Source organism: Phocoena sinus, chromosome 11 (assembly GCF_008692025.1).
Source record: "Phocoena sinus isolate mPhoSin1 chromosome 11, mPhoSin1.pri, whole genome shotgun sequence".
Lineage (NCBI taxonomy): Eukaryota > Metazoa > Chordata > Mammalia > Artiodactyla > Phocoenidae > Phocoena > Phocoena sinus.
This window is the reverse complement of record NC_045773.1, coordinates 21,341,475-21,359,042: the sequence shown is the minus strand read 5'-3', so window position 1 is coordinate 21,359,042 and position 17,568 is coordinate 21,341,475. Positions and strand designations below refer to the sequence as shown.

General features: G+C 33.8%; 1 protein-coding gene across 1 annotated transcript in view; it reads right to left on the bottom strand.

Annotated features, from left to right (window-relative positions):
* Nucleotides 1-4,643: 4,643 nt before the first annotated feature.
* The window catches only part of TMF1 (TATA element modulatory factor 1), a 30,118-nt gene continuing 17,193 nt past the window's right edge, over nt 4,644-17,568 (bottom strand). The window contains exons 9-17 of the mRNA XM_032647416.1: nt 15,986-16,078; nt 15,115-15,271; nt 11,038-11,230; nt 10,124-10,193; nt 9,797-9,889; nt 8,838-8,939; nt 8,400-8,552; nt 7,139-7,264; nt 4,644-6,446 (exon numbers count right to left, since the gene is read on the bottom strand). Of these exons, the coding sequence (XP_032503307.1) occupies nt 6,303-6,446; nt 7,139-7,264; nt 8,400-8,552; nt 8,838-8,939; nt 9,797-9,889; nt 10,124-10,193; nt 11,038-11,230; nt 15,115-15,271; nt 15,986-16,078 (1,131 nt within the window). The 3' untranslated portion in view covers nt 4,644-6,302. The remainder of the gene's footprint in view (nt 6,447-7,138; nt 7,265-8,399; nt 8,553-8,837; nt 8,940-9,796; nt 9,890-10,123; nt 10,194-11,037; nt 11,231-15,114; nt 15,272-15,985; nt 16,079-17,568) is intronic.

Here is a 17,568-nt window from a genome sequence, read left to right as displayed (position 1 = left end):
AAAGAACGCATGAGAACAATATATGAGAAAGGTTTCTAAAAATATGTTAGTCTCATTGCAAGAGCAGACAAACCAATCCAACTGTTGGGAGGTGCACATGGTGCTATTTTAAATGGCTAAATATTAAGTTGTGGTCATTCTGGCTCAGGGGAGACAAAATGTGATGGGGCTTTAAGAATATGAGGTTGTGTTCTATCGTACTGTAACAGCCATTCTTAACATAGAATTTCCCTCCCAAAATATTAATGTTAAAATTTAGTTTTAAACAATAAACTCAAACGTCTATTAACAGGAGACTGATGAATAAACTATGGTATATTCACACAATGTAGAGCTATGCAGGCGTAAAAGAGGATTGAGAAATATCACTATACACTGCAGGATATATTATTGAGTGGAAAAAGCACAGTAGAAGAAGAATGTGCAATATGCTATCATTTATTGAGGAAAGGGAATATATATGTATATATTTATGTATATAAATTGTTATTTACAAATAGAATAACAACATTAAAATGATTACCTATGGGGGAAGGAGGGAATATAGGTATAGGGGACAAAGAAGATAAGTTCTCTGAATATACATTATATACTTGTGACTTTAGAATCATGTGAATATTTTACATTATAAACTAAAACTAGGGACTTCCCTGATGGCGCAGCGGTTAAGAATCCACCTGCCATTGCAGAGGACACGAGTTCGAGCCCTGCTCCGGGAAGATCCCACATGCCGCAGAGCAACTAAGCCCGTGCTCCACAAATACTGAGCCCTGCGCTCTAGAGCCCGCGAGCCTAGAGCCCGTGCTCCGCAACGAGAAGCCACCGCAATGAGAAGCCCCCGCACCGCAACGAAGTGTAGCCCCCACCAGCCGCAACTAGAGAAAGCCCACGCGCAGCAACGAAGACCCAACGCAGCCAAAAATAAATAAATTAAAAAACAAACAAACCCAAATTTGCCCTTCATCATCCGTTGAAAAGATTTAGAAACAACCAACCATGTAGCAAGAAGCACCCCTTGTGTGCCCAGACTGTCATCTCGTTACACACTTTCCCATTTAAGGAACATGGACTCCATAGAAAAATGGATTAATGTGGGGTATACACAGAAAAATGATCTTAGATATGGGGCAGGAAATGTACTAGAAGAACCTGAAAGGTTTTACAGGAGGAAGCAATCAAAGGCTATGAGGGTCATACCAAAAGGACTCAGAAACCAGTTTGAGAAGATTCCCTCTGGCCAAAGATAGAATAATTTAAAGCATCAACAGGGTAACTGTAATGGATTGAAGCACAAACATATTTAAATATTAAATTCAAAAAGATCCAACTAATCGATCAAATACACAAGCCAAAAACCTTGCTGTTCATTTCGGATGATAGAAAGGAACCAACTTTAATTGTGAGAACTGGTAAATAAAGGAAAAGAATGAAGCAGATTTATCCTGTCTTTCCTATATGAATTATGATGCAAGTAACCAAATAGTTGATGAGGTAAAGTTACTTTTTACAGAAACATTTCAGACTTAAATAATCAAGTCCTATGTCTGAAATTTGCTTCAAAATAGTCAGTATGGGTTGAGAGGAACACACGTGAAGTATAAATGAGACAAAATGGGCCATAAATTGAATGCTGTTAAAAAGTAAACGTTAGTAAGTATATGGCTTTCATTATCTGCTGTCTCTTTTATATAACTTTGAAATTTTGAATAATCATAATTTTTACATTGCACTACAAGTTTGCTAAATGGGTTGTAAGTTTGCCACTCACACATTGGCATTTTGGATAGCTCACAGTGTTAGCAAAATGCTGAAGTATCGGCAGAATATAGCTTATTGGTTCTCTGATATATCCAACTTCTTAAACCATAAATCAAAGGTATTAAAATTTTAAGCAAGCAAATTTTATCTTATGCTACAGTTGATCTATATGCTTATGGTTTTACAGAAGAGCAGTAAGAGAAACAGCATTGTATAGTTAATGGTTCAGAGCATGGACTCTGGAGCCAAACTGCACAAATTAGTCTCAACTTTGCCACTTATATGCCATATGACCTTGAGCAATTACTTAACCTTTCTTCATTTTAAAAATGGAGATGATAATGGTATCCACTTTAAAAAGCTTATTTGAAGATAAAGTGCAGGTATACAATCCCTTTTCCAAAATCCTTGGTACCGTGTATGTTCCTGATTTTTTTTTTAACAGAACAGGGTATGCACACCATCTTACTACCTAACACCCTCATTGTGTCCTGGATCAGTACCCCATACTCTCACACAAAATGCAGCAAAATGAATGAATACTCACACTAAGTGAGATAAAGCCCTTAATAGCCTCATGTCAGTGAAGGTCAGGCTTTACTACCAAAGCAGATTTGACAACAAGCTTATTAAAGAAACATTTGGTTTTCAGAGCTTTCTAGATTTCAGAACAGTGGATGAGTGATTATGATCCCATATAAGCAAACTGCTTAACAATAGCAAAGTAAGCACTGTTTCCTATTATCACCTATGACCACAGATTTTTTTTTAATATGTTTTGTAAAAATTGTCATTTCAAAAGAGACAAATGGGCATGGCATTGTCTAAAACTGAAAGGAACACCTCTATCCACCATGCTCTGCCCATCACTACCTGTCAAAGAAGAGAGTTTAATGTTAAGCAAACAGAAAAACCTCCCATGAGCCCTTGCTTAGTATTATTTGAGGACAAAAAATGAAATTTACCTTACTTGGCAGTAGGTCAATATGGGGAATAAATTCTGGACAGCACTAAGAGTAAATTCTCTGTATCACAATTGTGGATTACTGAAGCATTGTGAGGTTTTGTTTGTTTTTTTTTTATTTAAAAAAAGTAAGTATTAAGAAGAAAGATACATTTAATTTTTACTCTATCTTGTTAAAGGGTCTTGATTTGCAAAAAGTTAAATGGGTATGTGTAAAGGCAATAGCTTAAAAGGACCTTAAAGGATCAAAGTTGCAGAGTTCAACAGTACAAGCAATATGAACCAAGGTAACTTATGAATAGAGGATAACTTATTTTATCTGTTATTATTTGAATATAGAAATGTTTTATGACTTTTAGAAGAATATCTTGATACTGTTTAAGACTCTAAAAAGACACAAATCATCGTTACAGTAATTACACCAGTTAGTTACAAGAAGTAAATTCTTAGAATTATATTTTCCAAAAACATGTCTTCATTAGAAAAACTATATTTAATTCTAATAAAACACTTAGTAATATAACTCATAAAAATTTGGGCTTATCCTTATTTTCTTAAAATAAGAATTCCAAAGTTATATCTATCTTCATAAAAGAAAACTATCTTCACTCATTGGTACTGACCACTCTAAATTATTTTAAAAATGAAATACATTATTACTATTTTAAAATCTTTATTCAAATCAGATCCATGCTTATTATTTACATTATCTTTCATTTAGGGTTAAAATATTATATCCATCTGTAGTTTAAATCATACCTTTAGCCCTTTACAAAATATGAAGTTAAAGTTGTAATAGTTTAAAACTGAATAGAATTGGGGACATTAGATTTTTAAATGAAAAATTATGATACATTAGAACATACATGTATATATACTAGACAAAGAGTGGTAGAACAAGATAAGATATTTATAGTAATTTTCTATTTTTTCTTGTGGCTATTTTCTATATATTATAAATCACATCCTTTAATAAGCATTTAAATAAAACTTTCAATTAATAAATCAAATGCCAAATGAAGGATTACAAGAAAAAAATTTTCCTGAACTTTTCTTTTCACTTACTTAAACCACATGTTTTCCTAGGTTAGAAATTATCTATATTTAGAATATCTTAAATCAAAGTATAGATACATTTGATACATCCCCATATGTTAAACAGTGTACAAGTGGAAGTTCTCAAAAAAGAGGTAAAGAAAAAGAAAGAAATGGTACTCTCAATTCAGCTTCCCAAGAGTTAGAAGGATGCCCACAGTCTGTGCTTAGTTGTCTATATATGAAACAACAATGTTCACACCCCTCTATTCTTTGTTTATATTCTTGACATTGTTATCATTTATATTACCTATTTTCTTTCAAGAATGGAAACATCTGACTGCGATCTATTTTCTTTATTAAAATATAAATATTTTCGGGCTTCCCTGGTGGCGCAGTGGTTGAGAGTCTGCCTGCCGATGCAGGGGACACGGGTTCGTGCCCCAGTCCGGGAAGATCCCACATGCCGCGGAGTGGCTGGGCCTGTGAACCATGGCCGCTGAGCCTGTGCTCCGCAACGGGAGAGGCTACAACAGTGAGAGGCCCGCGTACCACACAAAAAAAAAAAAAAAAAAAAAAAAAAAAATATATATATATATATATAAATATTTTCTAGAATATGGACAGGTAAGTTTTAATGACAAACGGCAAAATACAGCAACCAATATTCAATAGGTATTCTGCCACTTAGTGGAGTTCTTCAAGAAAGCAATTCAGTACACCTTCTCAACTTACAAATGTATTGAGAAATCTAAGTGTATAATAAAATAAGGTCTGTATGAACATCAGCTATTAATTTGTGGATAAAGAACAATATACGGTAATATACAGCCGAAGACTTAAATATTAAATAGCTGTTTATCTTAAATAAACTGAGAACACTTTAAAATTTTAAGTTGATTTTATTAATGTTAATATGGATTAAGAAAAGAGAATGTATAATATTATAAAATTGAAAAGTAAAGGAATTTTATTTCAATCTTTTCTCCACAACTGAAGGGTTTCTGGGTTTTTTTCCTCACTAATGGATATATTAAAAGAACAATTTCATAATTCCTAAACTTCTAGTTTCAAACACTTGACAGAATTTGCAACTTAAGTTTCCTATATTTTCTAATTCTGTACATTTCTTATTGCTATCAGTCTTGTCATTTTCTGTCAGCCCCTGGAGAAAAAAAAAAAAGCTGACAGGAAGCTACTATACTGCTTTTTACCACTAAAATATAGAAAATTAATTTTATGAATTTGGCTCACATGGAAAGAATATTTATTAATGCTACAAATCAGAGATTGACTGACAGAAATACTGTCTTGAATGCAAAAAGAACAAAAATGAGGTCACTTGAATTGCCCTGAAAGGCATTCCAAAAGCTTCAACATGGCTTACCTGTAGCTAAAGTTCTAGTGTTTAAAATGTAACTAGAAGTTAAGTGAGTGTTCCTACTTTCAAGTAAAGGCAGCTAAATGACTTTCAGTAATAAAATGTATCAAAATATTTCACAAGTCTAAAACACAGCTGAGAGGAAGGCATAGTTATTTTTTCAGCTATTTCACACTATTTTTCGGTTTAAAGGTTCAAGAAAAAAATTAAATGATAAACCACAGAAAATTGCAAAATGCCAAATTTAACTCCTATAATTTCTCTATTTTGTTATGAATATCAAACATATACTTTTAATGTGCCAAAAATATGGCTTTACAAAATGTGAACAATTAATTTTTAAAAAGAAAATTATATTAGTAATTTAATTACTTTTGATTGATTTTATAGGGTAGTAAAACAATACGTCTTCAAAACTACTAAAATGTTAATGATACCATCACAAAATGACTGTAAGTAGATTCTTCCACTATTCAATTATGCCTAGATAACTTTGAATAGCTATAGCTTTCTCCAAATGGGTACCAAAATTTGTACAGACTTAATCGTGAAATCTGAGTGAAATAAAATTTGAGACCACAAAACTTTTAAAGTTTAAATTATTTACCCTTTAAACTTCAGAAGGTGTTTTTTTCCCAAAAGAAAAATATTAGTTCAAGATTTAATAACTGCAGGTTTAATAATTTTTTTACTTGAACACAATGTCCATTTTCATAAATAGTAATTAGACATACTGAAGATTTAAGTGTGAAAGATTTCAAAGTGTCAATATGTCACTATCACTCTTTAAATGTTCTCAATATAAACAAAAACATATAAATTATAGATACAATTAGTTATATATCTACAATATATAACACCATTCTCCTTCCCTAACCATAATGACATGAGGATAAAGTAATAAATCTCTGTGCTATTCAAGGCAAAAAAAAAAAAAAAGACTGTAAAAAATAAATCTTTAAAGAATAGTTTTAAAAATAAAGTTCAAATACTGCACAAAATAATTTAACTGGAAATATTACTATATACTATAGAACAATTTTTTTCAATTTTTGAATGCTACAGTAAATTCCACTTTCTAACTCTATAAAAGAATTTATTGGATATCTGTACTTAGATATTAAATGTTTACATTCAGTTTGATGGGAATGTAATTTTCAGAAGTTAACTGAGCCTTTGTCTTAAAAGCTCATCTATTTGAGTCTTATACATATTTTTTACATCTTCAAGATCTAATCGAAGTTCTTCTGCCTCTTCTGCTTTTTCTCCATACATCTGCAGAATAGTGTTGTATCTTTGATCCAAATCCTATAAAATATATTTGTTTACAATTTTTAAATAACTACGGAAAATCTTTAATATTATATTTATATTATCATAAATGAGCCACCAGTAAAGACATTACAATCTAAATAAAAGTATATAGTCATCTCTCATAAAAATTAAACTCATACCTCGGTCTGTTGGAATAAAAGAATAAAAAAAACAAAATAAGCCAGATGGCTATTAATCTTAACATATCTTTTCACTAAATCTACAATTCTCCCCAGATATAGCTTAATCTGTCTTTTCTCCCAGTAATTTCAGCACGTTTGATGAAATTTCAGTCTCTATGGTTCACTGTGGTTTAAGTATTACCTGGCATTTACCCCACAAGAAAAGTCAGAAGAAAATCTATTCTCATATATGGCTTAAGAGCAACTTCCCATACCAAATATGCTAATTGTGAGGATACATATAACATCATTCAATAAAATACTGCTCAGATCATGCAAAAGTTCAGGATTATTAATGAGCCTTGGCCAAATGAAATCTGGTTATTTTCCTGTGCTGAGACTCAACATGATTGTGAACATTACTCTGAATGTGTGATGTGAGAAGATAAGATCCATTTTTAAAGTTCTTCACTCAAATATTAATACTCTTCAATTATCAAAGAAAACACCAACATATACATATGCATTTTATGTAAACTAAAAATAAGAGTGAAGAATACTTACTCTTAGCTGAGTTCGAAGTTTGGGTATCTCCTTCACTTTCTCTTCAAGTTCATCATTTTGATTTGTTAATTTAACTAGCTCTTCAGCCATTATGGAGCGTGTTTTTTCTAGATTGCCAATTTCTAGCTGAGAAACATTACCAGGAAGTGATTTAAATCAAAATATATCTTGTTTAATAATCCCACTAATATAAACATTTAATGTGCTATTTTTTAAGAAATAGATATGTGAACATATAACCATAAGCTAGCTCCTGGTAAAAGGAAATAGAGGCACAAAAACGGTTTCAACTTTCCTCAAAGGTATACCATTTATAGAGTTTACTATGAGAGATAAAGAACTGAAGAAAATTTAATCATCTGTTTGAAACATGCAACTCCACATTTTTCTCTAAGGAAATAGCATATATTTCAGTTATGCTAAATTACTACAAAAACCCAGAGAAATAAAAACAAACTGCCAACCATGCAGGTCACATTGGTAGAATCTATCATCAACTACCAAAGAAGTTCATTTGTGCCCTTAAGCATAACAGTGGGCTACACAAACATAACAGGTAATAAGATTATTCTGATCTACTTTCTTCCAATTCAAGGACATCTTCTTTAATACAGTAATATTTTCAACTAAAATCATATAATAAAAATAGAAGAGGAAAGTTCCACTTTCGAGTGTATCAAGTTTAACAATGAAAACAGGTAAAACGTTTTAACATTTGTCACAGCATTAAGTTTCTGAAAAGCAAGATAAGATGGGAGGATGCTCCACTCACCATGTTTCCTTTCATGTCTAGGATGTTATAGTTCTAATCTCTCTCATCACCTTTACTCTTTCCTCATAGGGGGAGCTGGAGCAACTTACCTAAGCAGAAAATCTGGGGAGAATAAAATGGCTATGCTCAGCTCAGCAACTTCCCTTTTTTCGTGTTTGGAAAAAGCTGCCTGCAAGGAGCTCTCTGCTCCTAGATGCCTCTCTGTCTTATCATGGCAGGCTGTCACACATGGGGTGGCCTACTCCAGCCAAGCATTTCCTGTGACAGTCTCCCAAATTCTGGCACTCAGAAGGCCCACTGAACTTTCATCCTTGGCTAATTTCTCCAACCAGCCTTTATCGTTAATATATATGATTTACTTGGGGCTTCACTTGTCACTATTTCATTTTATTTCTCAATTTGTTCAGAATGCAGGTGGAAATGAAGGGTGCTACTCATTGGGCCTCAAAATTTCATTTACTTCTACAGCACATTTAATTTTTCTAATACCTGTAAATGAGTAATTTCTCCTTCCCTTAGCTTTAGCTGAGACTGTAGATTTTCAATAATGCTTGATCCTGCTCCCATCCTTACAGCATCATAAAGATTGCTTCCATTTGCTGACACAGACATTGGTCCAAATGAGTGATCATGAAGCTCATCCTGTGTTAATTAAAGAAAGCATATATAGTTATTCAGTTACTACAGACTGTGCATAGGTGTCAAACAAAATGGTTTGGTCAATTCTTACTTTAAAATGTCTATGACTTTTTTCAAAGGCAGAAAACCATCTCTATTTCCTCAGTGCAATTAGCACTCCCTTACAAATATGCAGATAAATTGCCTATAGAATAGCAAGATCACGGTGAGAGTCGAACTGCTATCTGCACATTCTCTTTATCATTATTCAGTCTAAGAACTAAACACGTGTAAGAAATAAAACATCACCTGAGACATAAAAGATGTTTGTAGTCCTGCCATATCAACTCCACTTATCGAGCTTGAGCGTGACATTGTGGGAGTGCTAGAAACAGAAAATGACTTCCGTTCCTTAAGGTGTAAAGAAAAAAAAATTCAGTTCAGATTAAAAATGATAAATAAAAAAGCAATAAAGTTTTCTAGGATCAATGACAACAAAGATTCATTCTAATTTCCTCATAAAATGTTACAGATATCTTAAGTCTTATCAAAGGCACAATATTTAGTAATTTAAAGCGTAGACAAACTTGGTTAAATCATCTCATTTATATTATAACAACATAATTTGTTTTATTTTTAATGGAATGAGAATGTTTTTATTGGAACAATTATATGAACTAACTGCTTCATATTATATATCATACCACCAATTAAACCTATTCTTTAGAATAAGATTACCAATGAGATTTACAAACCATAAAGTTTCTGGCTTATCCACTTTATTTTTACTGTATTTTTTTAAACCAAATAATTTCAAAAGGTAATTTCAATCAATGCACATATAGGTAGTTTTAATGTATTACGCTTACTACCGAGTATACTCCAATCCTTTAAATACAGGAAACTCACTTTAGAAAAATTACCTTCATTAACCAGAAAGAAAGTGAACAAACCAGTTTCACTCCCAAGGTGCCTATGGGCCAAATGAGGGGCATCAGAGTCAGTGAGAGACCACAAAAATTCATTTTAAAAGGGGCAAGAGGTTCTGTCATTCAAATCCTAGAAATCACAGATATCTTTGCATAAACTCCAATTACTCTGGACCCACTCTGAGCAGAACACTGATTATACTACTAGAATTTATCACTCTATTGATTTTAGACATAAGAAATGGTATTTATAAAGTGTAGCTAAAATTACAAAACAAATAATGATTAATCACAACAGCTACTAACTGGTTACATCAAAAAGAAAACAAAATTTAATACCTTTTCTTTTATTGCCTCTTGAGTGAAAATTGCTTTCTTCTTTTCCTGTTCAACTTTCATTTTCTCCATTTCTAACTGACTATTCAACAGTGTCTAATGGAGACAGAGATACAGTTAGATAATTTCTGTGATACTAAGTCATCATCATAAGTCAATCTCAAAGTTTAGGAACATAAGGTATACACTCCTACTGGTCTTACTACTAAAGATCAAGTTCCAAAAGCAGAAACATCACCCATTTTATCTTGCCATCTCATTAGTTCGCTACCATCCCCAACCATTCTCTAATGGAAGCCCTAAGAGGTGAGCGAACACTAATCGAAATACCTTTTCTTTCCTTGTCTCTTCAAGTGTTCTTACATATTCACCTTTTAGGTTTTCTAATTCAACCTGGTACCTATTAAGCCAAAGGGAATTAAAACAAAAAAGATGATAGTACAGACTATTAAAAACTCACTACTTTATTAACTCCAGTTATATACTTAGTAGTCATTTTTATTATCAGCTTTATTTTCCAACTGTATTTTCCAGATGACCTGGGTTTTATTCAAAAAGTGAACTACTATTTCATGTTATCTTATTTATTGGTTCTCTGGATTAAGATTTCATTTAAAAAGAGACTTTTTTTTCTAAAGAGAATTTTGAATACCACCATTCTACAATTTGTTCAGATTCTACAAAGGCTTATTAGGGAGGTCTATGAAAATGTCTGCAAAAGTCCATATATTTTACTTCATGAATCATTTTTACTTGACCACTTTTTTTTAAAGTAAAATTCCAAGGAAGAACTCAGGATAAAACCCCTAATCACAGCCTTAATATAACTTCACATAGATGGATTTTATAGCTTATGGTTTCCAAAGAGCCCAGACATTTATTTAGAAAGATTGGAACAATGCTTAAACCCCTGTAAAATAAAAACAACTCCAGTGAGTGGTCTTCAAACTATTTTGTGGTAACAGACTCCTTTAAAAAATCTAATTAAAGCAATGAATCTTTGCTCTGGAAAATGCAAATACATTCAGAACATGCCACCCAATTTTGAAAGCCTATGCAAGGTTCAATGAATCCCGGTCGTATCTTGGTATAATATCCTATTACTAATGACTCTGACTTTAAACACTAAAAATATGTATTTTCAGTTCTCAGTGCAATGAAGCTAAAAACCAACACCACATTTTTTTAAAGTGCTTTAAAATGTCATGAAACTACCAAGAATAACACTCAAGAAACATGCTCACCTATTATTTTCATCCTCTAGTTTTCTTAGCCTATTTTTCTCTGATTCTAGCTGGGCCTGAAATCTACTATTTTCTTGTCTTAAGAGAGAATTCTGTGACTCCATGGAAGACATTTGAATTTTGTTGGCAAGAAGTTCCTCTGTGGCCGCACGTTCTCTCTCAACTGCTGCTGCCAACAAGGTCTGGGATTCACCTGATTGTAGGGTAAAAAAGAAAAATCACATATACATACATTCAAGAGGCCAAGATAACAAGTAGATTCTGACTTCAAACTTTTAATGATGCAAATAGCCACACTTAAAACTGTAAGTACTCATTGACTAAGGCAGGCCTGCCTACAGAGACAAAAAAAATCTTAATTTATATGTGTTTTATCATTTTTTTCACCAAAATATTTTAATTTGAAAGTGGAGTCATGTATCAACAGAGTAGTGAATCAAAAAACAGTGCTGGGGGCTTCCCTGGTGGCGCAGTGGTTGGGAGTCTGCCTGCCGATGCAGGGGACGCGGGTTCGTGCCCCGGTCTGGGAAGATCCCACGTGCCGCGGAGCGGCTGGGCCCGTGAGCCATGGCCGCTGAGCCTACGCCTCCGGAGCCTGTGCTCCGCAGTGAGAGAGGCCACAGCAGTGAGAGGCCCGCGTACCGCAAAAAAAAAAAACAAAAAAAAAAAACAGTGCTGGGTCAATTGGATAGTCAAAGGGAAAAAAAAAAAGAAGAACCTCAAACTAACCTTCACACAGCATATGAAAATTAACTCAAATGGATCATACACTTAATTATAAAACAAAATATAATGAGGGGAGGGAGTAAAACGGGTGAAGGGGATTAACAGGTACAAACTACCACGTATAAAATAGAAAAGTTACAAGGATGTAATGTACAGCACAGGGAATATATTCAATATTTTATCATAACTTTATATGAAGTATAATCTATAAAAATGTCAAATTACTGTTGTATACCTGGAAACTAATATAATATTTTAAGTCAACTATACTTCAACTAAAAAAAAAAAAACAAACTATAAAACTTTTCGAAAAAAAACAGAAGAAATCTTCAGGATCTAGGGATAGGCAAAGAGTACTTAGGTTTGACACAAAGAGCATGAGCCATAACGAGAAAAACTGATAAACCGGACTTCTTCAAAATTTTAAACTTTTGTTCTATGTGAAAAAGATGAAAATACAAGCTACAGACTTGGAGGAAATAAATGCAAACCATGTTATCTAAGACTAGCATCTAGAATACATAAAGAAGGCTCAAAACTCACCAGTGAAAATACAGACATTCCAATTAGAAAATGGGCAAAAGGCAAACATTTCACTGAAGAGGACGTACAAATGGAAAACAAGCAGATAAACTGACATTCACCATCTTCCGTGAGGAAAATGCGAATTAAAATCATAATAAGGCATCACTACACACCTGTCTGAATGACTAAAAGAAAAAATAGGGACAACACTGAAAGAAAATGCTGGCAAGGATGTAGAGAAACTGGATTATTCTCATAGATACAGCCACTTTGGAAAACAATTTGGCATTTTCTTAAAAAACTAAACATGCAACTACCCATACAACCTGGCAAATGCACACTTGGGCATTTATCCAGAGAAATGAAAACTTAAGTTCACAGTAAAACCTGTATATGAATGTTCACAGCAGCTTTATCCATACAAAGTCTAGATCCAGCCCAGACATCCTTCGTCAGGTACATGTTTAAACAAGATGTGCTACATACATGGAAAAACACTCAGCAGGGACTTCTCTGGTAGTCCAGTGGGTAAGACTCCATGCTCCCAATGCAGGGGGCACAGATTCGATTCCTAGTCGGGGAACTAGATCCCGCATGCATGCCGCAACTAAGCGTCTGCATGCCAGAACTAAGTCCACATGCTGCAACTAAGAAGCCCTCACGCCGCGACTAAGACCCGGTGCAGCCAAAGTAAATAAATAAATATTTTTTTAAAAAAAGAAAAACACTCCGCCGTAAACACTAAATCATTGATACACATAAGAACTTGTATGAATCTCCAAGAAATTACACTGAGCAAAAAAGGCCAATCCCCAAAATGTCACATGTTATAAAATTCTATTTACATAATTTTTTTTTTTTTTTTTTGGCAGTGCCATGCGGCATGTGGGATCTTAGTTCCCCAACCAGGGATCGAACCCATGCCCCCTGCAATGGAAACACGGAGTCTTAACCACTGGACTGCAAGGGAAGTTCCACATTTACATAACATTTTGAAATTCCAAAATTTTAGAAGTGGAGGATTAGTGGCTGCCAGGGATTCGAGACAGGGAGGGAGGGCCATGAGGGTGCTAAGTATGATTTTAAAGGGCAAAATGAGGGATCTTTGTGGTGTTAGAACTATTCAATATCTTGACTGTAGTGATGGATACATGAACCTACACAAGTGGTAAACTTGTATAAAACTTGATACACAATAGACACATATACATATATATACACAAATAAGTACCAGTAAAACTGGGGAAATCAGTATAAAATCAGAAGGTTGTTTCAAAGTTAATACCTTGATTGTGATATTCTACTATAATTTTGCAAAGTGTTAACATATGGATATTGGGGAAAGCATGCAAGGGACCATTCTATATCATTTCTTATAACTGCATATGAATCTACAGTTAGCTCAACTGACAATTACAATTTAAAAAAAAGGACTAGTGGATAAAATTCTGAGATTTAACAAAGGCAAGAATTTTCATATTTTTTCCCCACCAAAGTAGACCTAATAATATCTCTATTTTACATTATAAATTCTGTTCTATACTGTATCTATGCTCTTATTTATAGCATTATACGGTACGTTTGTCCTGTGGCTTTGCCTACATTCCAGCACAATACCACATATCCCTGAGGCTGTGTAGGCTCCAGTTTAAAAGCCACAAAAATAATGGCTTCTTGCTTTCATTTTATTGCTAAATAAATATTTGTTTCAGAAGGTGTCATTTTCAAATATGACATATTTCATAACAAATGGGTCTCAAAAAGTGGTCCAAGATAAATAATAGACCTAAAATTAATACCTAGAAATTAAACAATATATGAAGGTTCATCTGTTCAGTGATTTTTCTTTTTGAGCAGATAAATCTATTTCCAGACAAAATCTTACATGGAGCTACAAGGGCCAAAAAAAAAAGATAAAGGAGGCACTACTTTCATTAAAACAGCCTGGAGGGAGCCCAGCAGCTTACTTATCAAGCTTCCCCCTCACCATGACAGCCAGCACTAAGACATACAAGGGACCTACTGAATAATGTTTGAAAGCAACTAATCTAGTTCACCCCTCATGATTTTCAGGGTGTAGTCCAGAGAAGGTAAGTGTCTTGCTCCAGACTGTCTGACTGGGTGATTCAAAAAAAAACATAAAAACCCTGAGTCCAAGTCTCCTGACACCCATTCACGTCTGCTTTTATCACTACACCATGATGTCTCTCAAATTACAGTTAATTTTAGGCGTAGAATGGACACAGGAATTTTTCACCATTTGCTAGCTTCTGGGATATCTAATATGTACATATTCTGTGCTTGAATAAGTATCTTAGAAGAATAATTTTCTTTTTATTAACAGCACAGAAGGGCAACCTAGAGCATTTCTGTTAAGAAGCAAAATATGGAACCTTAAGACTCCACAGCATCTGTCTACTAGAATTTGACCTTAATCTAACTTAGACCTATCTCTGCTCTTGGAATTCTACCACTGACTAGAATCATACCTGATCTCTACTTCCTACACTACTGCAGACAAGCTAGAATGAGGTCAGACTTAGCAATGGACAAGAAAACAGTTGAGCACAACAGTTTGTAAAAATGAACGTAAGAATGACATGGAAGTATTTTAGACAGTACCAGACACATCGTGTAAGGAATGTTTTGAAAGAGTCAATTAAGGTATTAGAAAATAAATGTAAAAGAGGAGAAGAGGTAAAAATCCACAAGTTAGACACAAAATGAAACCATGAGATCAAGTGAATTTCAATTTCATACCATTACCCTAATTCTAAAACAAGATGGAAGGGCTTCTACATTGAGCTTAAGAACTAAAGCAGTTACCAAGTCTATCAGAAAGATTCTTCTCTAACTTCTCCCATGATGACGTCTGGGACCCTAGAGTTGCTTGCAAATTTTCTATCTGTCGAAGTAACGGTCTTGTTGTTGATGAAACACTTTGACTCAGTTCTTGGTTTCGATTCTCTGCTTCCTGGAGTCTCTGAATCATGACATTCTTAAGTCATTACTACTGACAGCAATAAAAACACTAAAAATGCTAGCAAAGAAACTTTATGAGAGATTTCTGGGAAAAACTACTTCTCCAAGATAAAATGATTTTTTATTAAATTATTTTCTAACTACTCAATCCTTAAGTTACAGTTAAGTTGCGCAACATAGTAACTAAATAAGTGCCTTACAGAGCATTTCTAAGATAAAGACAGCCTTTGAATACCTTAAGATAATAAAGAGTATCATCCAAACCTCCCAGTAGTTGCCTCCTCATCCAAATATTTCTAAGTATTTATAAAAACAGAAAGATCAGTCTGAGGGGCATTTTCTCCCCCTTTTCCTGTACATGTTCATTGACTGAAATTAACAGAGCAGTAGCATAAAAACTAGGCATTGCTCATCTGCCCCACAGTAATCAGAGACTGATAATAATTAATAAATCGGCCATTACAAATGAAAAAACAACACTGAATATACTACATATCTATCATGATAAAATTATCTTCTAGAAAACAAAATTAGGGCTTTTCTTATACATTTTTAAGGTGCCCACTCTGGTTTTATTCACATAAGCCACAAAAATACAGCAAATGATAAGTATGGGAGAAATCTTCTCAACTCTAAGAACATTACCCCACTGAGTCATTTTGTATTTCTTGAAAAACGCATCTCAGATTTGTGTTTAGGGAAACTCTGACAGTACCTGCTGGAGTTCACTGATCTCATGACGTAAATAATCCTCTTTTCTGGCAGCTGCTTGTTCTGCACGTTGCAGTGCCAGCCTAAGGTCCCCGACCTGTATTAGGAGAACCAACAACACTATCACAACCAATATCACAATATTATCTATAACTTCCTGCTAACTACATATTTTGTATTGTGTTGACTTACTGTTCGTGTATAATACTCTTCACTATCCAATGAGCTTTTACGTATGATTACCACATCCCATTCTTCAGGCAATCCCCGAGCCATATGTATTCAATATGTACTTAGGAAAGCTCGATAAGGTGCGCACACACACACACACACACACACACACACAAAGCATGTAAGTATGTACAAGGCCCAGCCACTGCCATACAATATAGGAGGAAAGACAATGCATCCATAAACGTTCGCAGTTTAATGCAGGATGTGATAGGAGCTAATATATGAGCTATAAAATCTAGCTGCTATATTCATACACAGCTGCACAGGTTGTAAACTGCTACAGCCTTTTTGGAAAGCGTTATGGCAACATAATCATCAAACTTCTTACATTCTTTCATCTGATCGTCCTAGTCCTGAGAATTTATTCTATGGAAGCAGATCTGTAAACATACAAAGATGTTCTCTACACTGTGAGCTACTAGACTAACAAAAACAAACGAAACAAGAAATATTGTTAATATCTATTAGCAGTCATTTATTTTTGTAAATGTGGATGCATTAATACACCCAATAAAAATTAAAATGAACATAAAAACCATGCAGAAATGTACAGCTTAATCTTAAATGAAAAAACTATAAAATTATATATATATATATATCAATTATAAAAAATATGTACATGAAGATAAGGACAAGAAGTTAATACACAAAACTGGCAGGACTTGTAAAAGGTGATGATTTTTTGAATGGTAACCCCATATACTATCTCCCATTCCCCCAATTTTTTGTTATTACGTTCGAGTACTTTTAATTTAAAATATTAATATTTTTATCTATCCCAGTGAGGGAGTGGCAGAAGTACAAGGACCATGGTGTAATTTACAACAGCAAAACATCGGAAACAACCCAAACATCCATTAATAGGAACTGACTGAATGGTATATTCACACGATGATATACTATAGAACTATAAAAAGGAATTTTTTAAAAAGCTCTATGCTCTACCATGGAATGATCACCAGGATGTTTTATTAGGTAAGTAAAGCAAGCTGTAAAACAGTATCAATAGTAAACTATATTTTATGTAGGAAGGATGAGAGCGATACAAACAAATGTGTGTATACGTGTAGGTATGTATATATACGTGGGGTGTATATAAGTAAATGTAAGTATGTATGTTTTCTTGCATTTACAAATAGAAACACTAATAAAATGGTTATTTACAAGCAAAGAAAGGGAATAGGGAGGGGCTAAGTTGGAAGTAAATGTTATCTTAATATATTTTGTTATACAGCTTTCACACTTTGGAATCATGTAAATGCTTTACATATCCCTGTGAAATTAAATCAAAAGTGCATTGAGGTCAATGAGGGAAGAATAGTCTTTTCAACAAGTAGTGCTGGAACAATTTGA